The 24,072-nt window shown below is 36.0% G+C and overlaps 1 protein-coding gene across 1 annotated transcript in view; it reads right to left on the bottom strand.

Annotated features, from left to right (window-relative positions):
- Positions 1 to 1,207: 1,207 nt before the first annotated feature.
- The window catches only part of BUB1B (BUB1 mitotic checkpoint serine/threonine kinase B), a 29,667-nt gene continuing 6,802 nt past the window's right edge, over positions 1,208 to 24,072 (bottom strand). Inside the window, exons 8-23 of the mRNA XM_007437142.3 lie at positions 23,669 to 23,763; positions 21,828 to 22,045; positions 20,842 to 20,951; positions 20,596 to 20,735; positions 20,362 to 20,411; positions 18,560 to 18,644; positions 18,322 to 18,424; positions 16,782 to 17,056; positions 16,046 to 16,200; positions 13,908 to 14,048; positions 12,147 to 12,259; positions 11,141 to 11,302; positions 10,740 to 10,882; positions 8,139 to 8,310; positions 7,810 to 7,916; positions 1,208 to 1,773 (exon numbers count right to left, since the gene is read on the bottom strand). Of these exons, the coding sequence (XP_007437204.2) occupies positions 1,578 to 1,773; positions 7,810 to 7,916; positions 8,139 to 8,310; positions 10,740 to 10,882; positions 11,141 to 11,302; positions 12,147 to 12,259; positions 13,908 to 14,048; positions 16,046 to 16,200; positions 16,782 to 17,056; positions 18,322 to 18,424; positions 18,560 to 18,644; positions 20,362 to 20,411; positions 20,596 to 20,735; positions 20,842 to 20,951; positions 21,828 to 22,045; positions 23,669 to 23,763 (2,265 nt within the window). The 3' untranslated portion in view covers positions 1,208 to 1,577. The remainder of the gene's footprint in view (positions 1,774 to 7,809; positions 7,917 to 8,138; positions 8,311 to 10,739; positions 10,883 to 11,140; positions 11,303 to 12,146; positions 12,260 to 13,907; positions 14,049 to 16,045; positions 16,201 to 16,781; positions 17,057 to 18,321; positions 18,425 to 18,559; positions 18,645 to 20,361; positions 20,412 to 20,595; positions 20,736 to 20,841; positions 20,952 to 21,827; positions 22,046 to 23,668; positions 23,764 to 24,072) is intronic.

Genomic DNA, 24,072 nt, shown 5'->3' with positions numbered 1-24,072 from the left:
TCCTGTCCTTCACTGCCTCCCTGAGTTTGCTCAGTTTCATGCTCATTGCTTCAGTGATGCTATCTAACCATCTCATCCTCTGCCATCCTCTTCTCCTTTTGCCTTCAATCTTTCCCAGCATCAGGAAAGCATCTATTTCCTACTTCCCTCCATTAAGAAAACTGTCCATTTACACAGTATTTACACTCTTTGCTTTAGCCAGTTAGCAATCCATAAAAGGACATGTCTTTGTCAAGAGTTTTTGAAAGACCAAGTATACAATGTTGAACAGCTTCTCCTCGATCCCCATGTCTATGTGGACACTCTAAAAAACTCCAAAAGTTTGGTGAGATCTGTGCTAAGATCAAAAAATACTTTTTTTAAAAAAAGGGAGAACCAGAAAATACAAAGATTAAAAAAAGACTATCCAGATATTTACTCTTTACCAGCTTTGTAAGCAGATACCTGTATTCTTATAGCAAAAAAATATCTGCACCACCGGGAAGTGTTATAATATGCACAGGGACCAGTCATTACCACAGGATCATTAACTACTATGACCTGGAAAACTGGGCCTCTGCTATCAATTTAGTTCACTGTTAATAACTCAATTTCAGGGAAAAATATCCAGGGATGAAATCCAAACCACCTTTTAGAGAAATCACAGGACAGATTAAGCTGCTGAATGAATATTGGCAGCATTAGAATAACTATATTACATATTGAGCCAGAACTATGTATGATTGGCATGTTCTCCACTAGCAGATTGCAGCTTCCATCCATGGTCAAATATAGAAACTTTTCTGATCTTATGGTTTTATAAGTATAGAATGAACTGTACAAATTGCACAGAATTTAGACTGCCAAATGAATGTATTAATGCGTGAGGGAGAGATCCATGGCAATCATGTGCTAATACTGCTACTGACGTAAATGTTACTGCCCAAAGCAGAATTTTCTTCATGATACACATAGCAGCCATAGGCGGCAGGAGTGGGGGCAGTACTAATGCAGGGGCAAAGGAATAATTTTGTCTTCTCCCTTCCACTAGTACACAAATGCCAATTATATAACTAACATCACATCTAAGATCTGGTATTTTGCCTCTCACAGGATTTTTTGATATATAGTTTATGAATATGTTCAGTTATTGAGCTTGGTTTAAAGAAACTACCAATCCAAATACCTGCAAAAGCTAAAAGTAGCATTAAAAATCTTCATTCATCCAATAATTCTTGAAATATTTATGGTGGTTGCAAAACAGTTTTACTGAACAGTGATTACAAGGAAAGGATACAAAACGAGTAAGAAATTTATAACAGTTTAAGGATGAAGAAGTTGAGATATTACAAAGCAATCAATACTGAATGGACATTTACAGAGGAAGCAAGCACAGAACATTGCCAATGGATAGCAACTGTACATACTGTTAAGGCATCAGCTAAAATTCTTTTGACAACTCTTGAAGAAATAATTGTGAAAAATGTTCCTACTATTTATACATCTAGCAGGAACAAGATGAAGCATGAGCTTTCATTTGCCTTAGGTGGTACAGAGGGGAGTAGAAAAGCAGGGAGATATTAAGAGGGGCATTTTCTCTATGTCAGAATCATGTCTCCAACATGAAGGAGGTCTTCCAGCTTTGTTATGGAATCACAAAGGCGTTTGGGGAAAGAACTGTCAAATGAACTGCTCAGCTCTTCTCTGAGATCTCGTAGAAGAGGCACAGTAGACTTCCCATTTGCATTCAGAATTTTGTCAAAGAATGTATTCCACAAATCACCATCAATGGACCTAAACAAGAGGGGGAAAAAAGTGCTTTTCTAAGAATATTCTGCATATTGTCACTTCCAGATTCTTGCATAAATCTGCACTTTCTCAGTTATCCTTGAAGACAACCATATTTAAAGTCCTCGTAGAAGTTTTATTATTAATCTCACATCCCACAATATGAAAGATATGTGTAGCTAAATATGATGAAATATAAAGGGACTTTGAAAATACTGAAATCATTATATTTGTGGATATTCTGCCTTCTACCCATTATGAAAAAAAAATCTTAAAGAGCTGGCACAAGGAAATTAGTAATTTATTTCTAAGCATGAGTTGGGTTGGATTCAGAGCATAAAACTAAGAGTTAATATTAATTGATATGCACATTTAGGATTTACTGATTCCCAAAAGGTTGTTCATTTCAAGGTGAAATAAACATTTTAAAGTATTACATAAACATATCCCAATTCAGAAACACAGTAAAAGCTCTGCAGATAATTCATAAAAATGGTCTAATTGTCTAAAACTACAAGAACTAGACTTCAAATAACTTCTACTTTTGTCAGTTTATTTCACAGTTTCATATTAGTTCATTGCATGTGTTTATTCAAAGGGCAGGTATTGCTGCAGATAAACAGCTCCAAGGATGAACATTGCTTCAGTGCACCTTCCTAAAAGGAATCAATTCTTCTCAAGTGAAGATTGTGTACTGTACTTGTTTCTATTGACTAGTTCTGGAAAGGGGTGTGTGTGAATAATAATACAAAATCACAATTGTACACACATTAAATATTGCCACAAAATGCTATGTTGCATGTCTGTGCTTGCTGAAAAAAATCTTCAGTGTAGTCAGCTTGGAAACACAAGTTATAATTTTTTATTAGTTTTCAAAGCCATTTTCTGCAAAGCAGGCTGATAATAAGAAATGGGATTCTCTCACTCTATAATCAACACAGAAATCAAGCAGATTAGAGGAAGGATAGAAAAACCTATTCCTTTTTCACCAGACTGCTCATTTGCTTGCCCAAAATTCTTGATTTAACTTGTCAAATGAATTACCTACAAGAGGCTATGTAGCATTCAGGAGGAAAAACAATAACATAGCAAAATTTAAATGGAGTTGGGCTTTGAGTTTTTTCCCCACTAGGTCAAAGAAACCTCTTCATCTGCAGGTCCAGAATAAAACACATTGAAACAAAGAGCATAATAATTCAAACTATAAACCCAATATAGTGCAAGTAAGTTTAGTATTTGAATTTCAGTAAACTAGATATTCCTAGGCAAAAAAGAGAATATCATCCAGAAAACTTTAGTTAAATTTGTCTAGCTGGAAATCTTCTATCTGTGTAACATAAGCATCAGCTTAAGGACAGGAACAAGGAGTTCCTGCATACATGCAAATATTTCAGCAAATATTCTGAACAGTCTGATCACCACAAGCATACTGCTTATATCTGCTTGAAAACTCAACATATCCATTTCATGAGCCAGTTCAATGAAGCTGTTGATGCAAATCCATCTATTTAAAGCTCACTCCTAAAAGCAAATGCTATAAAAAGGCAATCTTATTTTTTTTAGAATGCAACAGATAATCTTTCTATATTAAAACCAGCTACTTAAACCTACTCAAATATGAGTTGTCATGATGACTTATAGCTCTAAGAAAGAAATCTGTAGGAAATAAGAATTTATACATCCCCTTAATTGTGTAGGTGATAAAACTAAATACCCTAAAATAAAGTTGAGGGCAAATAGGTATATAAACATCATGCAGTGGACTATTTGGTATACTGGAGATCAGAAAGAGTTTAGTAGGACAGCTCCTGAAATATTTCACAGTGGCTTAAATCATCCAAGAAAAGGGTATATAAAACAGACACCTCCAACTTCATGTGACTATTCTGAATCCCAACATGTGATTGGGAAGGCAAGTAGAATTCAGGCCAATTGTAGTGATTCAAACAATCGATCAATCAATCAATCAAGGTATACCTTGTGTATCCTCTGGAGGACTGATGTAATATACTTACATTATTCCATGAAATGTGTTAGATAACAGCAAATTCCTCAAAAATAATCTGGTCAGCTTCACAATTAAGAATTTGAACTTAAATTCTGTCTGCCTAAAGTCCAGTGATTTCCATTATCCACCAGCTCTCCTGTTTATCCACCATGAACCTAAAGATCAAATCTATTTGCAATGCACTTTTCTAAACCATCTAAACTGTTTTTCCTGCAGTCCAGCTCCCTCATCCAATTCTCATGTTCAGTTCTCTCTCCAGAAGTCAAGTTACCTGGAAAGATACATATTCATATTTGCTATCCTTAAGAGCATCAGAGGACTTTTTTAAATGGGAAAAGAGGCTGTCTCAGATTACAGTTCTCACAGACATCATTAAAAAAAAAAAAAAGCTCATACATTATTGGAAGCTTTACTTCCTGTATACACAAAGTGCTGTATGCTTCTAAATATGTAGAACTACCTACATAGTTTGTAAAATGTTCTACTTAATTAATATTTTCCTCCTCCATCCCCTTTTATCAAGTAAACAGTATTACCAATGAACATGATGTATGAAAATCAATGATTAAAATGGGTTTAAAAGGTTTAAGTTAGGTTTTTAAAAGATCAACACTTTCAGTTATAAACATAGATATGCTAAATGGCATCACAAATATGTTACACATATGTTGGACCAGTAAGTTTTGTAAAAATGAATCAATTGTTCTTTCACATTTTCACACACTGAGTTATCTATCAACTAGGCATGGGCTTTCATCTCACTTTTTCATCTCATTAAATTTATCTAAGCTATTACCAGCTCTTGTTTCTTGAATGTTGCAGGCATTCATTTCCCCCCAATTAAAGCCATATGCATAAAGTCACAGATTAGATAGAAATGGGGTTGTTGTTTTTTTGTGCTGAATTGGTAATGGATCTGGGCCAAGCAATGCAAAGAAGAAGGGAAGATAGCACAATTTAAGAAAAGCAGTTGGAAATACAGTAGAAAAAGACTAGTACAATAGTCACTAATCTACAGCTAGGCTTGGAAATAGCACCAAATATTAATTACCTATATTAGCAAAGCTCAAGTTACCTAAGAATAAACAAGTAATACTCTCCATATTGCAAAATGCTGGATTCTAATTTAATATCTTTTAGTTATTGCATGTGCTCAAGTGTTTCAGAAAGATGGGAAATAGCAAATTTAATTTCAAACCTTTAAATCAGTGAGCCCTCTTTGCAATTTAAGAGAATTTCTCTTGCCAGTCACTAGTTAGCTCCATGGTTGTGTGGGGGACATGAGCTTAGTTCCAAGTTTACCACTATAACCACTACACTATACTGGCTCTACAGTACACTGATTTACCCAGCCCTTGGGCAACTGAGGCTATACCATCCTACTGGCAGCAGAACTACCTGCGGTAGTGTTATCCCAGGCATGTCTTATCTAAACTTCTCAATACTGGAGAAAACTATTCCATAGTCCCCATATGTTTCTCACCTCAAGAAGGGATGTTTAGAGGCTACTTAAATATTATTAGTATTCTTACCCCACCATTAGTCCAAACAGCTCAAAGCAGTGTACACAAGGTTTTTCCTTTAGCCTCACAACCCCTCTCTAAAATAAACTAAGCTGACAGTGCAAATGTGTGAGTTTCTGAAAGTCATCTAAGTCTGTGTGGTTAATCAGGGATCTACGCTACTCACCTCGTCTAACTCTATATTAGCCACAATGCTATTCTCAAAGCTACTACATCTTGAGAGGATCTGTAGGTAACAACGCAAAGTGGAGTCACACACGCTACTTCTAGCTAGCCTGGCCCCTCCTTAAGAGTAAGAGTGCATAATTCAAGGACCTCATTAAGTCCTCCAAAGCTTTCAGTGTGGTCCCCAGAGACCTTCCCAAAATTGCTGCTGAATTGCAATTGCTAAAGTACCTGAATCAGAAGATTATTAAGCATATAGTGATTAATGACACTGATGGCATATAATTAGTTTAGTTTTTCTTCTGGCTCTAGCCATTTTTTTTTCACCCTGCCATGCTATTGAAAGGCTATGGAGAAACTTTAGCTGAAAAAGGCTGCTTATCCCTGCTTTAGAGCACTTGGAAAAGTTTCTGAAACAAGATATAGGGCTGCAGAGGCATCTATTCATTTTGGCCTCAACAGGGAGGACAGACAGGCACTGATTTTCCAAAGATTATTTGTTTTCAAATGGCTGATTGGCTTATTCTCAATATTAAAGATTATTAGAAATGTTTCTGACACAGTTATTTAGTAACAAAATGTTTGCATTTTCCAGGCACTAGATCATTCTTGACCAAAATGCAAAGCATATAAAGAAATAAGAAGCCATAACATTGTGACTGGTTCTAGTTCAGTTGTGGCAAACCTTTTGGTTTGGCGTGTCAAAAATTTGGAAAATACCTAACCTGACTCTGCTGGTGTGTCACCACCACCACTGAACAAAAGAGAAACAATTCTTTACATATTCATTTTTTTAAAAAAATATAGTCCAATCATGTGTGGTGCTATATAGTATATAAAGAAAGGTCAAATAATTACAACAAAGATATACAAGTAAAATTGTTTCTTTGGTAACTCAAATAGGGAGAATAGTTGTTGCTGGGTGTTGGTGAACACTGCCGTGTCACCCAAAACTTTGTGGCATGTCACCTTTGACACACGTGTCATAGATTTGCCATCACTGCTCTAGTTTCTACTTCTTGAATGGAGAAGGTCCAATCCACCCACCTCTTTGACTAAAGAGATTAACTGTTTCTGCTGTAGAAGCCAGCTGTAGTTAATCGTCTATTAGTCAGTATCTGGATTCATATGTTATGCTAAGACATAATGTGGTTGGCTTGGTTTTGGCTTGGCATGTGAGTTCAACCACTACAGTTACTCAACAAACCATGGCTAAAATAAATATTTGATTCAAGAACGTATTGCGACTAAGAAATATGCTATCCCCATTGGTATCCTTTCACCTTTATCAAGACCTCAGTAGCACTTTGCAAAACAGAACAAGCAACTACAAACACGTTCATGACAGCTATGCATCTGTCACTGCCATCAGTTTATTCAAGATATCTTTAAAAACTAGATTGTCAAAGTTCAAAGGATATATATTAACAAAGAGTCAGGGAAAAAGTATATTACCATTTAATTAATTAAGAAGCCCATTTATTTTTGGCATTCTGTCTGGAAATAAATTAGGGCTATCTTATAGGGACAAGAGGAGATAATTGAGCACACAAAGTATTCCCTGAAGCAGCGCTTTTTCACATTGAAATTCTATGTTAAAGTTGATAGTACATTTAATATTGCTACAAAAAATGTGAAATATGTTTTATTTTCTCCCTTTATTGTTTAAAAGACATTTAAATTATTTGACATCTTAGTAGAATTTATTTATTTATTAAAATTCTGGGCCACCCAACTCCAAAACTACTGTGGGCAGCTTCATAAAGTAAAAAAAACAACAACAACTCCATAAAAACAAAAATGTCCATAAAACAATAACTATCCAAGAGAACAAAACCACCATTCCACATCTTTTCTACCTTAAAGGGGTCAGAGCCAGCTTTTTAAAGAAAGTTTGAAACAGGCAAGATGGTGACTATATGAATCTCTAGTAGGGGGATGCTGTTCCATAGGGCAGGTGCAGTAACAGTAAAGACCTTCTTCCTGGGTCCCACTAGATGACCTGCTTAATCAATGGATCCAAAGCAAGCTGACTCTCAGGCAGCCCCATGTAGTTCGCCTTACAATAGTCCACCTGTGAGGTGACTAAGGTGCCTATTTGTGATGGTGATATTAAGATAAACTGCAGTTTAACACTTTTTTTCATTATAGCAATACAAAGTGTAGAATGGGGTCACATACCCTTAAATCCCAAGGCCACACTTGGTTGTTACAGCTACCTAACTGATTAACATGTTATCCTAATTTAAATATCTACATCATTTCTCTCAATGTCATCATTTCTGTCATGGTGAATCTAGAATAAAAAACAAAAGGCATAGAGTCTTTGGGATGCCAAATACTTACTGAGATAAATCTCTATTAGTTTTCCAGCTGTCTTTTTCCTGATGAACTTGCAGGTATTCCCCAAACAAAATCAAATGGGCAATGTTTGCAATGCCAAGCAAGTCCACCTGAAACCATTACAAGATTTATGAGTTAATAACAATGATCTGCAATTAGATATTCTTGAATCATCCAAGTCATATAGTAAAAAAAGAAATCTCTTTAGAAGCACCTTACTCCAGACATACCACACTGACTTCAAAGGTATTTCTGCTGGGATTTTCTAGTAAGATATCCGAAAATTTTAAATATTTTTAAAATAATTGTTACCAAGAAAAATGGGTTTTTACCTGGTGTACTGGGGTGGTTTCATCAAAGATCTGCTGTCCAATCTGGGTCTGAGTTATTGGGAAGCTCTTCAGTGAATTCACAGTTGGCTGTAGTTGTAAATCTAGGCTGTGAGAGAAATCCACTATCTTCAGAGCTCTGTTAGTCTTCTCCATGGCAAATGGATTGTAAATTCTGAGAGAGCAAATTTGCTGTTTTATTGAATGGTACAGTATTTGCACATACCTACTTTACTGCCTCCCTCTAGTGTTTGCATTAAGAATTTGCTTCATTCTTAAGTGTACTTACATAAAGGAAAAAAGAGGTTTCCCCATAAATTAATTAATTACCTGTGGATCATGTGTGCACACACATGTGTGTAGAGGTACTTTACATTTGCTGAAAATACTGCCAAAGGAAAATGCTGTTGAAAGAAAGTTAGTGGATGGCAGGTAAGGATAATAAAAGCAAGTGGCTGGAAGAAGGGTGGTAAAACTACTGCTAGTTGCTTCAGGGGAGACAAGGACAATCACATCAGCCTTGTTCTCCTCTTGTTGTCTTTAAAGCATAGACGGTAAGTGTCTACAATGGACAGCCTCCTCTATCCATGAAAGCCAACTATGTGAACAAAATCTCATGAAAATCAGATCCATAGTTAGCAAAGAATCTCTATAGGTTGAGAGTTTTTCCACTGCAGATTTCATCTTCTACAAGTGGAAGATAAACACGAGAATAAGGCTAGCATACTGATCTGGAATAAGGGCCACTAAACTCCATAGGGTATTGCAAAATAATTTGTTCTTGCTACCCCTAGATGTCCACTCTGTGTGTGTGTGTATGAAAATAGTTTGAATAGAAAATGTTTTGTATATGCATATACAAATATGGAATCAATTTTACACATGGATGCTTTATTTTACCTAAATACTAAAATAAATTGATCACTTAATTTTGATCAGTCAATTAATATTAACTTTTTGTCCCGGTCTTCCTTTTTCTGGAATGTGGCCTCTGGGCAATGAATCTCATTTATAAATTTGTTGGGGAAAAAAGTCTCCAGGATGAATTTCAATAGGAATTAGGAACTATACTTGACAAATCAAGAAAGCTAAAGGATTTTTTGTATGTGCCTATAACTTTTCTTCCATGTAATCTTTATTTAGGGTTTTTTGGTTGGTTAGTTGGTTGGTTTTGGAAGAGGGAAAGTATCTTAAATTCAAGTTTATCTTTCTTTCTGGTAAATACAGTCCTACTAGTTCTTCACTCAGCCTGAAGTTTCCATAGTGCTTGCTCTACTACCAGAAACAGATAAGATATAGAACAGGTGGCAGTTACTTTAAATGGTCATAAGACTGCTATATTTGTAGCATAAAAATATGAAGGTAATATGCATGTTGTGAGAATCATGAATTACCACCTTTGGATCAGTATTAATTATATTTTGAGAATTTAAAATTAAATTGCAAAATAGATGCTTTTGTAGCAAGCTATCATTTATAGGCACCAAAATTAATGTGTCATGTTTGAAAGGTCTTTGCCATTCTTTGTAGTGCACCACAGATTAAAAAAATAGTGTACTGTTTAGTTCTGAAATCTTCAGCTATAGAGGTCTACAAATTATACTTGAAGACTTTAGCACAAATTGGGATCATTTTCAGAAAAAAAAGTTAGAATGCATATGAAGTCTAGAAATGTGTATATGGGAGGACATCTGTGACGGGATACACTGGACCACAGATACTTCATAGCAGTATATGTATTCTCATCCTTACAATTACCTTCAAAAATAGATCAACAGTGCCATCTGCCAAATATAAGTGGAGGAATGACATATGTAAACAATGGCCTGAAAACTGAATTGGTATATAATATACATTTCTACCATGCCAAACTTCCTTTTAGTCCAACATATGGAGAACAATAGAATACTGCATTACATTATTCCAGCTCTCAGTATGCATTACTCTTTTTGATATTACAATACAACCCATAAAAATAGTAAGACAATCAAAATCACACAGTGGCTGGGTTTATATTGTACTAATCATGGAATAAACTATAATATATTAAAATATATCATAACATGGTTTACTTCTGTTGTGTGTATTGTGATTTATAAGTCCTAGCTTATGACTTAGCAATTTATGAAAACTATTCAATTGTTCTTATGTAAACTATAATCAAGCAAACCATGGCGTATCACAATGTGTGAAACAAGTTCCTTTCCTGATATACATTAATATTTCTTCTACTGTACAGTTCTTATATGACAGCCAGTTCTCTGTAAACTAGGAGAATATTAGTGATTGCACCTATATGCTTATGATCAATAACACTGAAGGTTGTAGATGGATCCAAATGGATTGGTAAGCTTCTTATCAAACTTAGATACAGGCTAGGACAGAATACAATCAAACTTGAATTTACTGCCCCAAACTTTCCATATTCTCTTTATTCCAACACTAACATAAGATTAAGTATCAGGGGCATTATTGTATTGTTTTTATTTTTTCCTCAGTGACATATTTTCCAAAATCTGGCTTGCATCTCTACTTGGAATATTATTCTGAAAAGTGCCAGTCTAAAAGCACAAAGCTTGATGTCAATAAAAAGAGATAGGCAACCTGTCTCCCAAGAACAATGTTTCCGGATTCAGATTTCCATGGATTATTTCTGCTTTATGTAATTTTTCCACCACTTCTAGGAGGTTGTCAACTATCAGCAATACCACTTCTCGAGGGATAACTTTATAATACTGGATCATATCCTGTGGGAGGGAAGAATAAAGACTAGGCATAAACAATTATTTTATCACTCTGTTCTAATTCAATTAATTCTTGGAAATATCATGTATGGACTGTATTTCAAGCATGATTTTCTTGGTCATGTTCATTTCTTTTTGTTTTGCATTTACTTCAGTTCTAATTCTTTATATAGTTGTCTATATATATCACTACATAAAGATAAGTGTAAACAAATTGTTCAATTCCTGCTCAATAGGCCATTCAACAATGTACATACTGACCTGAAGAGTAACACAGCATATTGTCTCGTGGAGAGTCACACAACCATTGTGATATAAGAAACAAGTGAAGTATTGACTAAAGTTCTCAACAAATTCAGCATCTAGGCGCTCTTGAAGTTGCAATAATATGTAGAAGTCCCATGGCACAGGCTCAGAATGCACCTGCATTAAAAAAAAAATAGTTTTGACTTCCTAATACTCAAACCTCAACAGTCATACTTAGCCAGAGGTTTTTCCTTATTGCCTAATAAGTCATATTTATGTAGCAAATTAATTTGAGTCAACATGGCAGATCTCATTACAGCAACTGAAATACCATGCTTATACTGCAATTTCACCTTGGAAAAGTGTCCTTGTGTGTCCACAGTGCTTCACTGCCTGTAGAAACTCTGAAAACACTGCCTAGTTCCATCCAAGTAATAGAGCTAGGATGAATAATCAAAATTGGATTGGAATGGCCCATATCATGCAGGGAAGTTACATAGGGATTGAATTAAAAGGAATTGGTCATCTAACAGTATCATTCTGCTAGCAAAATATTTTTTTGCAACTATATCTTCTCTGAAACAGGGAGGAATCTTCCCTAGAGAAAACTTGGGGATGTACAGAGGCAGACAGAGAACAAATGGAAGTTTCATTCTGACCTGAACTTTCTCTTATGTTTTAGAAATAAAATACAATTTCACCTTACTTTTCAGTGAATAATGATTGATATTTTTGAAAATACATCACTGTTCAGCTTAAGGCAGTAGTGAAAATTAAATCTTTTGTTGCTTTTCTACTTTTTTATGGTGACAATCTTTTTGTACTTTTAAATGTTTGCTCTAATAGGATGCATTTTTGTTTTTAATTAGAAAACAATCTTGGGGGCTTTGATAACTTGTCATTTTAGAACAGAAGCAAGAGAACTGCATTGCAAATTAAGGAGGGCTTCATAAGTGTTTAATGAATATACGGGAGTTTGAAAGAGTTAATTAAAGAATGACCATAAATAAGACACTTATACCTTTATTAAAAATGCTGTTGAATCCTTATTTGTTACATTAGCTGGAACAGCAGAGAATATCTTGTCATTCTGACTGATCAAATACTCACGAGTGATATGATAAATAGCATTTCCTGTTGAAACAGAATTGTTTGCAAAAACAAATCATTACACCTGGCCAATCACATCTAGAAATAACATTCAAGCATATGAACATTTAATCCTAAAAAGCTACATCTCTACATATCTTTGGAGTTGATACAGATGTTTCTTTATTAATCTGGAATTACTTGGGAGGATGGTACAATGGGTTGCATGTGGAAGATTGTATCATCACCAATATCATTATTTGCATATGGATTGGGGCTGTGCAATGCTTCAGAAATGCTTTAGAGAGGTACTTCAAATCTCACATGAGCACAGCACCTGCCTGCTACTTATTAAAGCAACAGACCTTTTTCAGGCTTCTGCATAAGCCCGAACAAAGTTGTCCTTGCTTTGAGAGCTGCATTAAAGAGGCAACTTCTTACAGCAGCATCTTTTTTTCCAGGCTCACAAGGCCGTTTGAAAAAAGCTGGAGTTCTTTAAAGAATAGCAGGAAAGTGCTGTGTTTATCCAAGATTAGAAGCACCTCTCCTGAATTATTTTCAAACCACACACAACTTATATGGACACTGTTGCCCACTATAAATTTAGCCATTTGAAGACACTGAGGATATTTTCTAAAGTAATTTAATAGGACAAATGTTTTAAATTTGACAAGGTGAATAGCTGAATTCCTTGGCCAATCTTCTGTGACATTCTGTCACTCTCAGGATTAACTCAAGAGAAAAAGAAGCAATCCAAATTTAAGGCATCATCAACTAGATTCAAGTAAACCATTCAGGGTTCACAAAATACATTTCACTAGGTTTGTTAAAGACTAGCAGCTGCATGGTAACATGGTAAGTAAGTTAAAAAAAACCTAACACAATTCTTACATAGCAGACTAGACCTGCGTTCTAGACTTTAATCCAGTATCCAACTGCCAATGTGAAACTGAAAACAACAAAAACAACTCATTTTCCAGCCTTGCCTGAAGGAACTAACCCCCTCATCCAGGACTCCAGTCACCTCCAAAAACCAAACCCTCTTCCCATCCCAAACCTAACAGTATTCCTTCTTCCTTTCTATTGGCACTCAGGGGTCAGCCTACTCAGCATATAAGGGTGGTTTGTTACTTAAAGGGCCAGCTACTCCCCACCACAGGGTAAATTTAGTAACCAAGTTAAGCATCCTAATAATACTGAATGCTGACAATATTCTTTCTTTCCACACAGAATAATGAATTCAAGCAAGTTGAATTAGAAGGAAAAATTAAATATTGTCTTAACAGAGCTCCCAACGTTTTATATATCACAATGCAAGAATGTCAAATTTTTCTACCTTGGAGGCAGTCTTTTGCCTTTGTATCTGCTTATGACATTACTAGAGTAGAAGAGACTGATTTTTTTCCTCTGTTTCGGCAATTTGAAACCCAACATAAAAAAAGAAAATTGGCCTAATGGAGCCAGACTTAAGAAGGGAGATGCGCATCTTAGTAAGGTTCAAGTCACCCATTTTGACCTTTAACCTCCCCAAGTTAAAGAAAGTTTTAAGAATTCCGCTTCATACATTCTAAGGGGACCTGGGAGGACAAATGGGGTCCTGGGGTTACATGCTACCCATCGTTTTCCCACCCTCCTTCTAGAGTCTATTATTAAAACAGATTATACCATAACAGAAGAATATAATAATCCTCACCTAAATTAACTTCTTTTTCCAGTTCCATCCAAGGCATAAGCTGAGCCTCCAGCTTAAAACCAGATGCCTTGGTCAACAAATCTGGAAGACGCCGCAAGAACTGTTTGCATTCCGTGTTCTGCAAACCCTCAGGAGAGTCATCTTAAAAAAACCAAGACCATATCAAATCTGTCAGATAACAATTCCATATAGCAATTTTCCTCTATCTTTGCTATTAATAACGGAATATTGCTATTCAAGTAAGCATTTTTTTTCTTCAGGATATTAGTGTTTTATATTACCAATGTGCATTTTCTTGCCTGATACTTGAAAGCATTACTAGCCTGACTTGGTATTTTTACCCTTATTAGCATATAATACAACTTTGCGTGAACCAAGAATCCAGTTAACTTTGGGACAGTATCCAAACACGCCCTACCCCTCCAAGTCAGTCCTCCAAAGATATGAAATGGAAGTGCAAAGCAGCAAAACTCAAGTTGCTCTGTTCCAAAACTCCCTGCTAATTCTTGGCAGCCCCAAAACATACCTTCCAAATGTCTCAGGCACTGAAGCCACACCATTTGCTGCCTCCTGTATAGGGCACAGACCACTAATGCTAGGAAACCTTGCAAATACTCTCTCATTCAAACAATTCCTGGCATACTACTGATACAGGCTTCAATTATTAATTGAATCAATTACCATATTAATTAATTATCTCATTATTATAATAAATCCTGTCTCTGGGAAGGAAAGTAAGAAAACCAAAAGCTGTTCCTAATGCTGCTGCAGATTTATTTCCAATGTAATCGTTAATGATTACACATATCCTTCCCTGTGCTACTATATATTAAAAACAAGAATGGAATTTAAAAAGTCTATACAGTTAATCTAGAAGCTCAATAACCTGAGAATTTTCTAATCATAATGGAACCGCTTAATGTAAGACCAGATTATGGTATACACTTTGTTCCTTACTTATAGAGTGTGTATGAACTTAAGAATTGCAGCTTTAATAATAAAAATTCAAATGTTTCAAAAGTGAATTCACAAGTTTCTATTTAGCTCAGATAGCTAGTAATCTTGGTCTTAAATTTGATAGTAGTAACAATAATTTGATGATAATAATAAGGCTTCCTGGTTCAGATAGGGCTATAACTTACACACCAGTTGTAACCAGGCAAAGTTGTCCTGGCCAAGGAATCTCTCTGTTGATCTAGCAAGAGCCATGACCACCCCCTGTATCATGAACCAGCTCCTCCAGGGGAAATGTGATCCAATCAGGAGCAACCACCAGGGGTGATGTTACTAGATAGTCATGATGGTTGCTGGCCAACAACTCTGTCTTGGCAGTGTTTAGTTTGAGTTTGTTTTGCCCCATTCAAGTGTCTCAGCCTCTAGGTACCAGTTCAAGACTTTCACAGCATTTCCAGCTCAGCCTGGGGGGTTTACAACTGAGTCACTATGTGAATGAGGCAATATAAGAGTTGATAAATACATAAACGGTATACATAAAGCATGCTGATAGCTCCTCACCTCAACTGAGAGTTGGTCTGTCACAGTACTTTCATAGAAATATTAAACACAGGATAGAGGACTGAAGCCTGCTGCATCCCAAGTTGGAGCACCAAGGACTCAACTGTTCTCACTAGCTACTGACTAAAACCACCACTTTGGTAAAAGTGGAACCACAGCAAAAATTATGCCTCCACTCATAACCCTTGTAAGCACTCCAGAAAGATACCATGATTACTGTTACTGAATGCTACCCAGAGGTCTAAGCAAGTGGGGCACACACCATCCAGATCCCAACAAGAATGACCAATGCTATTTCTGTCTGACCAGGCCTAAAACATAACTGAAAGAGGCTCAGGTAATACATTTCATTCTAGGATTCTCTGCAGCTACCCCTGCCAACCACCTTTTTACAACCTTTCCTAAAAAGCAAAGATTGGAGACTGAGTGATTGGATCAGGAGATAACTGAGAGGGTATACCACTCCTTTTTCCAAGGCTAGTAGCACAATATTCTCCCTTAAAAAAATATTAACCCTCCAACTACTCTTGCTGCAATTTCCAGAAGGCAGTTACAAATTTATATTTATTGGGTACATGCAGTGAGCCTGGAATAAGAAAGTAAGTTGTCAGTTGCAGACTCACCAGAGGCATTTTCAGCATCATTGGTGATTTCATCAGTAGTGTGAACCAATTCCAGTTTCTCTGGAATTTGTTGAAATTTAACAGTAGAGATTTGTGTTGGGGAACCTGAAGATGCTGAAGATCTGGTATCTTCCTGACTTGCCTCCAAAATTGGACTACACATAATTGGGAAAGATGTATCAGATTTACATCTTGCAAGCTTATTCAAGCATTCAACAACTCCAAAGAGCACACGTTAAACTGGATATTTTTTTCTGAACTGAGAATTTAGATCCTCCAACTTCCTTAAAGTTAGAAGGTAAGTAGTATGTCATCAATGGACCATCCATATAACCTTCCCCAGCAGTTTCACATATAGAGATTGAAAAGCATGGGAGACAAATGCATAATGCATTATTTTTTAACATAATCCATGATTTATTACTATAAGTAGCTGTCTCATTAGAATCCATTCAAATATAATTTTGTCCTGGGATACTACTCATGGTAAGATAAGAAATGGGCCTCATGTTTACATAAAATTTTACATAATAAAAATTCCTGGAAGCAATGATAGTATGTAATTATCTTGATATTCTACTAAGCAATGGGAGAATTTGTTGCAGAATTAGGTAAGCAATCTGGGAAAACCATGAAAACCTGTGAATTATATAATTCATAATGTATGCAACCAGGACAACTGTGTGCTCAATCCTATACAAACATTCAAAAGCTGTTGATCTCCCAACTGAGTTACCTCAATTTTTTCACATAGATGGCCTCATCATACTGTTCTTCGCTAACAGCTATTTGTTGATTCAGAGGTGTAGTCTTAGACTCCAGACATTCTTGCTCTAGTTTGTCACCCAGCTGATTTCTCTGTTCTGTTACTCCGTGGAAAGGTGTTGACACTAAATGGGCAGCCCTAACAAAATCACATGTGTCTTCGGGATTAGGACACAGGGTTTTGTTCTTATGCGAGCCTGTGACAATTGCAACTTCACTCAAGGGTTCAATTCCATGAAGTTCATCCTACAGAAAAATGCAGAAGAGATTAGCATGGCTATCTCTGATATAATAGGTAATTCTGTGATACAGATAGACCTTGTAAGACAAAATAATTAGTTTGGAGTTCTATTAAAATAGATTTATCCCCTGAATTATTTTAGCAACAATTGTAAACTTTTACATACAATTTTTCAAATGCTCAGTCCCCAACACATGATGTAGATTTTGGCATCATAGTTATTTTTAATTTCCAGAAAAGACCACTTTTGCTTTGATTCTACATAAAATAAATTTCAGCAAAAAATGAATTGTTACAGAAAAGCGAGCAAGTTTTGGTTCTTTAAAACTACCTATTACGATAGCTGGCATAACATTCTTTCCTGCTTATTAGTCTATATCTAGAATTATGCTTCTTAACTTTTAAACTATTTTGTGCAACAATGTTTTTCTGAAATACACTGTTGCATAAGGTAACACGGATCAGCAATTTATTTTATATTATATTACATTATATTATATTGTTATGCTGGTTTGAAGGAGAGTTGTTTTCATTTATGAATTGTTCATCCAGAGTCAATTAATTGGAATGCTATAACATTTGTGTGTGTGTTTATGTGTGCAGATAGACAAAGGCATCACCTAATAATAAAGAACTTTATCTTGGGATTGTGCAGAGGATACATAAAACACAAGAAAAAGGGGATATGCAATCTGTGGCACTTGACTTAATTTCAGGCAACCTTTAGAGTGATTCCAAAAGCCTTGCCCTAGCAAACCACATTTCTGGTAAAAGTGATCTACACCTCTCCTGAAAGCTGCAAGATAGTACAGATGGGGAAAGGTCATCATAAGCATCCCATCTTGCACTACATTTGGCAAACTGCCAGTATAGAATTTCTGATAAATTACCATAAAGGGAATGTAACCTTAATCAAAAGACATATATTATTTTTTCAAGTTTGAAATTAAGCTTTTATATGTAGATGAAACTTAAACCTTTTCCTCACTTTATAAATCATACAAGTTGTTAAGAATCAGATAGGACTGGGTTACAGATCCAACTCAGACAGTTGGCCCTAGCCATATCTGTGTATTTTTAAATATGTACATTCACAGATATAAGATGGTAGAACCATACAATTTGTTGCTTGCTGTCTGCTATGTCTGCAAACACATTTTTGATGAATGTACTATTGTAAAGATAGGAAGATATAATGGGTTTTTAAGTATCCATTTCATAGCAAAATATATTCACGTAATATCCATCAAATGAAGCTATGAAAACTTACTGAATTTTCAGGAGGTATGTTTTCCTTGGCAGTGATACTTTCTGAAAGTTTGCGAACCACAAGAGGATGTTTGCCACATACCAGTGAAAGGCCAAGAGAAAGACTAAAAGATAAAACAAATGCATATTTTGCTGACACTGAAAATTCACTGAATTCTAGAATTTTACTTAAAATACCAGACCAGTAACTTGCTGAAAGATACTACTTATTACTATTAAAAAATACTGCTTATGCCTACCTGGCAGTCTTATTTTCTAGAGCAGATGACTCATCAAAAATAGAGAAAAGCATAGAAGAATTCACAGCAGGAGAGATCTCCGCATCTGGAAGATAAGTTGTTGAGTTTTATAGTGATTGGCTTAAAATTTTCCAGTTGCTGTTTCTGAGTATATTAACAATATAATTGTCAAGAGCATTTTAATATCCTATCTCCACATTCATTGACTTCATAAACTTTTTCTGAAGGTAGCAATGCCTCACCAGCAGATTGCATTATAGTGAGGTTAACAGAATTACACTCTCACCTAAAAACTTTCTATGCCAACTCTTGTAAATGATAATTGTTGGCAGTTGGCAGTCCTCCAGCAGAATGAGTTAATACAGTCCAGGGGTTTATATCTGAGTAGGCTCAAATCCCCACTCATAATCAGGCTCGTGCACTTAGACACCAGTAACTCTCTCAGTCTAACCTATGTGATTACTATGAAGAAACCATGTAGGAGGTGAAGCACTACAGGTAATTCTTGCTTAGCAACCACAATTGGGACCGGAAACTCAGTTGCTAAGCAGAAAATCACATCACCACAACAAACTTCAACCTTACTTCCTCTTTAATCATTAAGTGAAGCAGCGTGGATGCTAACTGAAAAATCATGACTGCGGCAATTCTACTTCTGCATGTCTGCATTCTCCATTGACTCTGCTTGTCACAAGCTGGTTGTGAAGCATGCAAATGGTGATCATGTGACCGCAGGACACTGAGATGGCCATAGATGCACACCAGTTGCAAAGTGCCTAAATTGCGATCACATAACCATGGGACACTGCAATGGCCATAAATGCAAGAATTGGTCACAAAGCTAGGGTTTTTTTTTCCACTGTCATAACTTCAAATGGTCACTACATGAGGAAGTCAGTAAGCGAGGATTACCTGTATGTACATACCTCCCCTAGACAGAGTGAGATATAATTACCACAAGAAACAGTCATCCCTAGTCTCAATCCCTTCCTCCAAAATAGAAATAGAAATTTTGGAAGAACACTGCATTTCTCATCAGTTAGAAAATAAAAATGACCATACAACAAACTGTTATCTGGCTTTTCCACTAAGAGTCTTGTAAATAGTGTCATTATGTGATTGGGAAAATGGCAGAAAAACTCTTTCACCTATCTCCAGTAGACATAGGCTTTAAATAACCCTTTCAGCACCTGCCACCTGCTGCTGTCTGTACTTGGTTCTAGTATCTTGTGTCTACACTTTCTTCAAATATACAGCTCAGATAAATACAATAACCATTTCCAAGAAGATTAGGCACATAAAAATGGCCAAGTCCCTTTTCAGACAATCAAAGCATCCACCCAAGACTTCCAGATTCAGCCTCTAAGAAACTTTATAAACGAACATACAGAGAGGGGAAATAGGGAAACAAAATGGTTCATACAATAGAAAATGGTCAAATGCTTTCCCACCAACACTATAACTGAGAGCTTACAGATATAATACTCATCTGAGATGCTACATGATAACGTTGGCTAAAATGTCTTAGATAATGTTAAACTAGGTGAGTGGCTGTATAATGGCTAGGAGGGAGGCAGCTTATCCCTCAACTAGAACTGAGGAACTTCTCTCCCTGCAAGGCGAGCTAACTAAGGAAGGCTTCAAGTTGCAATTTGATTATTGTTCTTTCATGCTCTCAGAAAAGAAAAGACAGACCTAACTCGCTTCACTGACGGATAGGGGATTCATATAACAATACTTCCTTTCTTGCCTTTGGTTGGACTCAAGGTTAGGATTTAAAGAAATCTATAAATATAACTTACCGCTGGAGTTTGAATTCTTGCACTGATTGTTTTCAGCTAGTTCAAAATTGCTTTAAAAAAGAAGACAGGATGTAAAATGGAAAACAGAGCTCTGGTTAAATTAACAGATAGATCTACTGATATTTGTTTATTTAAATATATGTGTGTAGTAATAGTTTGTTTCAGCATAGAATTTTGCAATATTGGCTTTTTTTAAAAAAAAAATTATCTTCGGCAAAGCCATCTTCCCATTACCTTTTCAAGGAAAAACACTCTGGAAGAAATCCTTCAACAATTGGTTCAGTATCTAATACATGTTGCTGTTCAGTTGGGGAAAATTTCAAATCCTTTGACACAGCAGAAAATTCAGCCGCAGTCTCTTGCTCCACTTGTTGCTGTGATCATTGAATAAACAATAGAAGTTGGTCAACAAGCATCAGTATAATGCAATTACACAGGAGTTAAGTAATAAACCTACCTGAAGTCAAAATAGACTATTACCTGTACGCCTAATTTCTGCTTATGGTTTTCTTGCTGCTCTCTCACTACTTTTTCCATTTCTTCAATCTTCCTTTGCAACTCAGCTTTTTTTTGTGCTAAGGTCTGTAGTTCTTTTATATGAAAGAAAAAAAACCAAAGTATAATCTTCACAGCAAAAGGCTGTGTAGCAAAATGCTACAAGGATTGCATACATTGTTTAGACTCCTAGCCTACATAAATATAAAATTCCAGATATTCAGCATCATAACACTAAGAACGTTCACTAAATCATTAAAAAATAAGCTCAGAACTAGGATACCATTTCCAATGGCAGCACCATGTGTAGCTCCATCCTAAAACATAATTAAAATAAACAAATGATTTGTTATAAAGACTCCTAGTCACAAAATTGTTGTGTGGAATCAATACTGAAAAGGATTTGCAAACTAGCACATATATTCTGGAATAAAAGATGGGAAAGGAAAACAGCTTACATTCTTTTTTGAATATGCAGGCCTTTTTTTTAATCTTCCATCACCAGTTCTTGTTTAGATAAAGAGGGCTCATGCACATTAAGACATGTCCTGCCACTTATATTTAAGGGCTCATTAGAAAATTAAAATTGCAGCATTCTTTCCCCAGCTTAAGAAAAACTTCTACAAGGAGGAAATTCCCTCTTTAAAAATATGTGCCATATTACATGAGCATGAAACTGAGCAAACTCAGGGAGGCAGTGAAGGACAGGAAGGCCTGGCGCAATATGGTTCATGGGGTCATGAAGAGTTGGACACGACTTAACGACTAAACAAAGCCATATTACAATGGCAGGACAGAGATTGCTTGATTTGTAGCATAATCCAAAGGTGCTCTTCAAATCTCTTTCAAAAACCATATGAAACTGAATATGGCAACCTTTGGAAATTATCAGTGCATTCCCTCCCATAACTCTTAAAATGTTGACATTTAGCAATTCTGGAATGTCTTTTTTCTGGTTTTGGATCTAATACCTTCCCTTCTCTTTTTTCTGTAGATTTCAGCTCTGATCTCTTCTAAGGAGAACTCCTCTACTCCAGCATAGACTCTCTCTTTACAATACATGGGCTGTTCTTTCTTTTCCTGCCCATCTTGATGATGGCTCTGCACACGATGTAGTGGATCCTCCTCTTTCCCAGGTTTTCGAGCACTTAATACACAGTTAATGCTCGACTCTATTTTATGAGGAGTCCTAAAAGAAGCATGGAACAAAGAAAGGGTGGATTAAGTACAAATAATCAAGAAATTAGGAAGAATAATTTGTCATCAGTGAAAAGATACATTTTTAAACATGTAAGAAAAAAAAAAAAGCTCTGATCCCTAATGAAAAACTGTTATAAGAACTCATAAGGGAAATTACAGGGCATTTTTTTCAGGAAAATAAAAGCAAGAGCAAGCAGCTCTGGAGGAGATGGCGGAAGGAACAAAGCCTGTAATTTCCAAACTGGCTGCCACTGTGATAACTGATGCTCCAAGGGTGAGGAAACTTAATTTGACCACAACCCCAATTATCATCAGGTTTGGAGTTTAAAATAAAATTCCTCACATTTGTTCCAAAGGGAAATAAACCATGTATATAAAGACTGGAGTTGGCATAAGATGATGCCTCACAAGAGAATAGGGAGGTCTTGGTTTTAAAAGGCCTGCTTCTGCATTTCCTCTGGGATAACTTTTTATTTGGCCCACAAAGCCTCCACTAATTGCAGTTGATTTGTATGGAGGGAACTTTCTGCAAGTATACCAGAGGGGCCTTCCACAGAGGATGTGCTCAAACTCTTTAGGGATGCATTTCTCCCACATCTATACCTCATGTTGGCTGGGGAATGCTGGGAGTTGAAGTCCACACGTCTTCAAGTTGCCACGGTTGAGAAACACTGATCTATATCATCCTCCATGTTTGCCAATAAAAAAATTCACAGCACCCAACAGATTTTAATATCACAGGTACGACTACAAGCCAAATTGTCCAACAGGATATAGGTTTTGCTATTTACGACGACTAATCTTGCAAGCAATTAAAACTTCAAACGATACTTTGGAAATTATTCATATAGCATTCTATCACAACCCTGTTCCACAACAACAACAACAAAAAGAAAATCTTCCCAGATGAGGACTACTTTTGTCAGCAAGCAATATATCCAGATAAATACATAACAGCAATATTTAACAACACAAATAATCAGAAAGGATATTAATACAGAAAAATGGCTATAAACAAAGCAAACCATCTATTTTCTGGAAATGAAGTTGTGAAGAGTATTTTATAGTTTTAGCAGATGCAAAAATAAAAATGTTTCTTAAATTGTCTTTTGTCATTCCTTATAAGAAGTAAGTAGTTCTACTAAAAAGACACATAAAAATGGCGCACAGCTCACTACTGAAAGAGTTAGTTACATCTCATAGTATAAATAAGGGTAAGTAAGGGTAAGTACGTAAATATTTACTGCTCATTTGTTCTATTCTTAACTGTTTTTGAGCAAAATTACATTCACTGGCTTTTAGTTTCATTCTTGGAGGCTAGAAGAAAAAATAATAATATACCCAGCATTTCTCCTTTGATCTAGAAATTGGAAGACCATTTTAGTTCTTTGGAATTAAGTTATTACACAAGATAAAACAGTCTTCTCCAAGGAAGACAACCATCCATATTGATTACTCAAATTCGATTATTCTCAAATTTGTTGAATAAAACGATAGAGACGTGGTCAGAGATCCCGCAGCCACAGGTCTAATAGTACAGCCCACCACAGCAGAGTTTTAAGAGCCCTTCTTCCTTGCTCAGTTATTTAATAGACTAAGGCAGGAATCTTACATGGCTTGTTGCTGTGCGGACTCTTCAACATATGGAGTAAAACTGGGGGTTACAGCAGAAGCGAGAACACTGGAATCCATATTGCTTCGAGGACGCTAAAACAAAACACATATTTATCTTAATACATCAACCAATGGACCTTGTTTGGCTTGTGGATATTGTATCTATAGTCCCTGACATAATAAGGCATCACACCAACCTTCTTAATTCTTGTATTTCTTATAGAGATATAAATACAAAACATGGCTAAAAGCTTCACTATTAAGCCACTTCAGTTCTGGACCAGCTAATTTTAACCCTAAAGTCATATTTATTTGGCCATTCAATTCTAAACAGTAAGTGTCAGAGTCACATTATTACTATTTAATATTTGCTTATCTCAGTAAATAGTAAATGCTTTGTGC

The sequence above is a fragment of the Python bivittatus genome, unplaced genomic scaffold (genome assembly GCF_059951505.1).
Source record: "Python bivittatus isolate LINGU-HERP-01145 unplaced genomic scaffold, Pbiv_v1 ctg000480_np1212, whole genome shotgun sequence".
NCBI lineage: Eukaryota > Metazoa > Chordata > Lepidosauria > Squamata > Pythonidae > Python > Python bivittatus.
The sequence above is the reverse complement of the archived record's forward strand: the minus strand, read 5'-3'. Positions and strand labels throughout refer to the sequence as shown.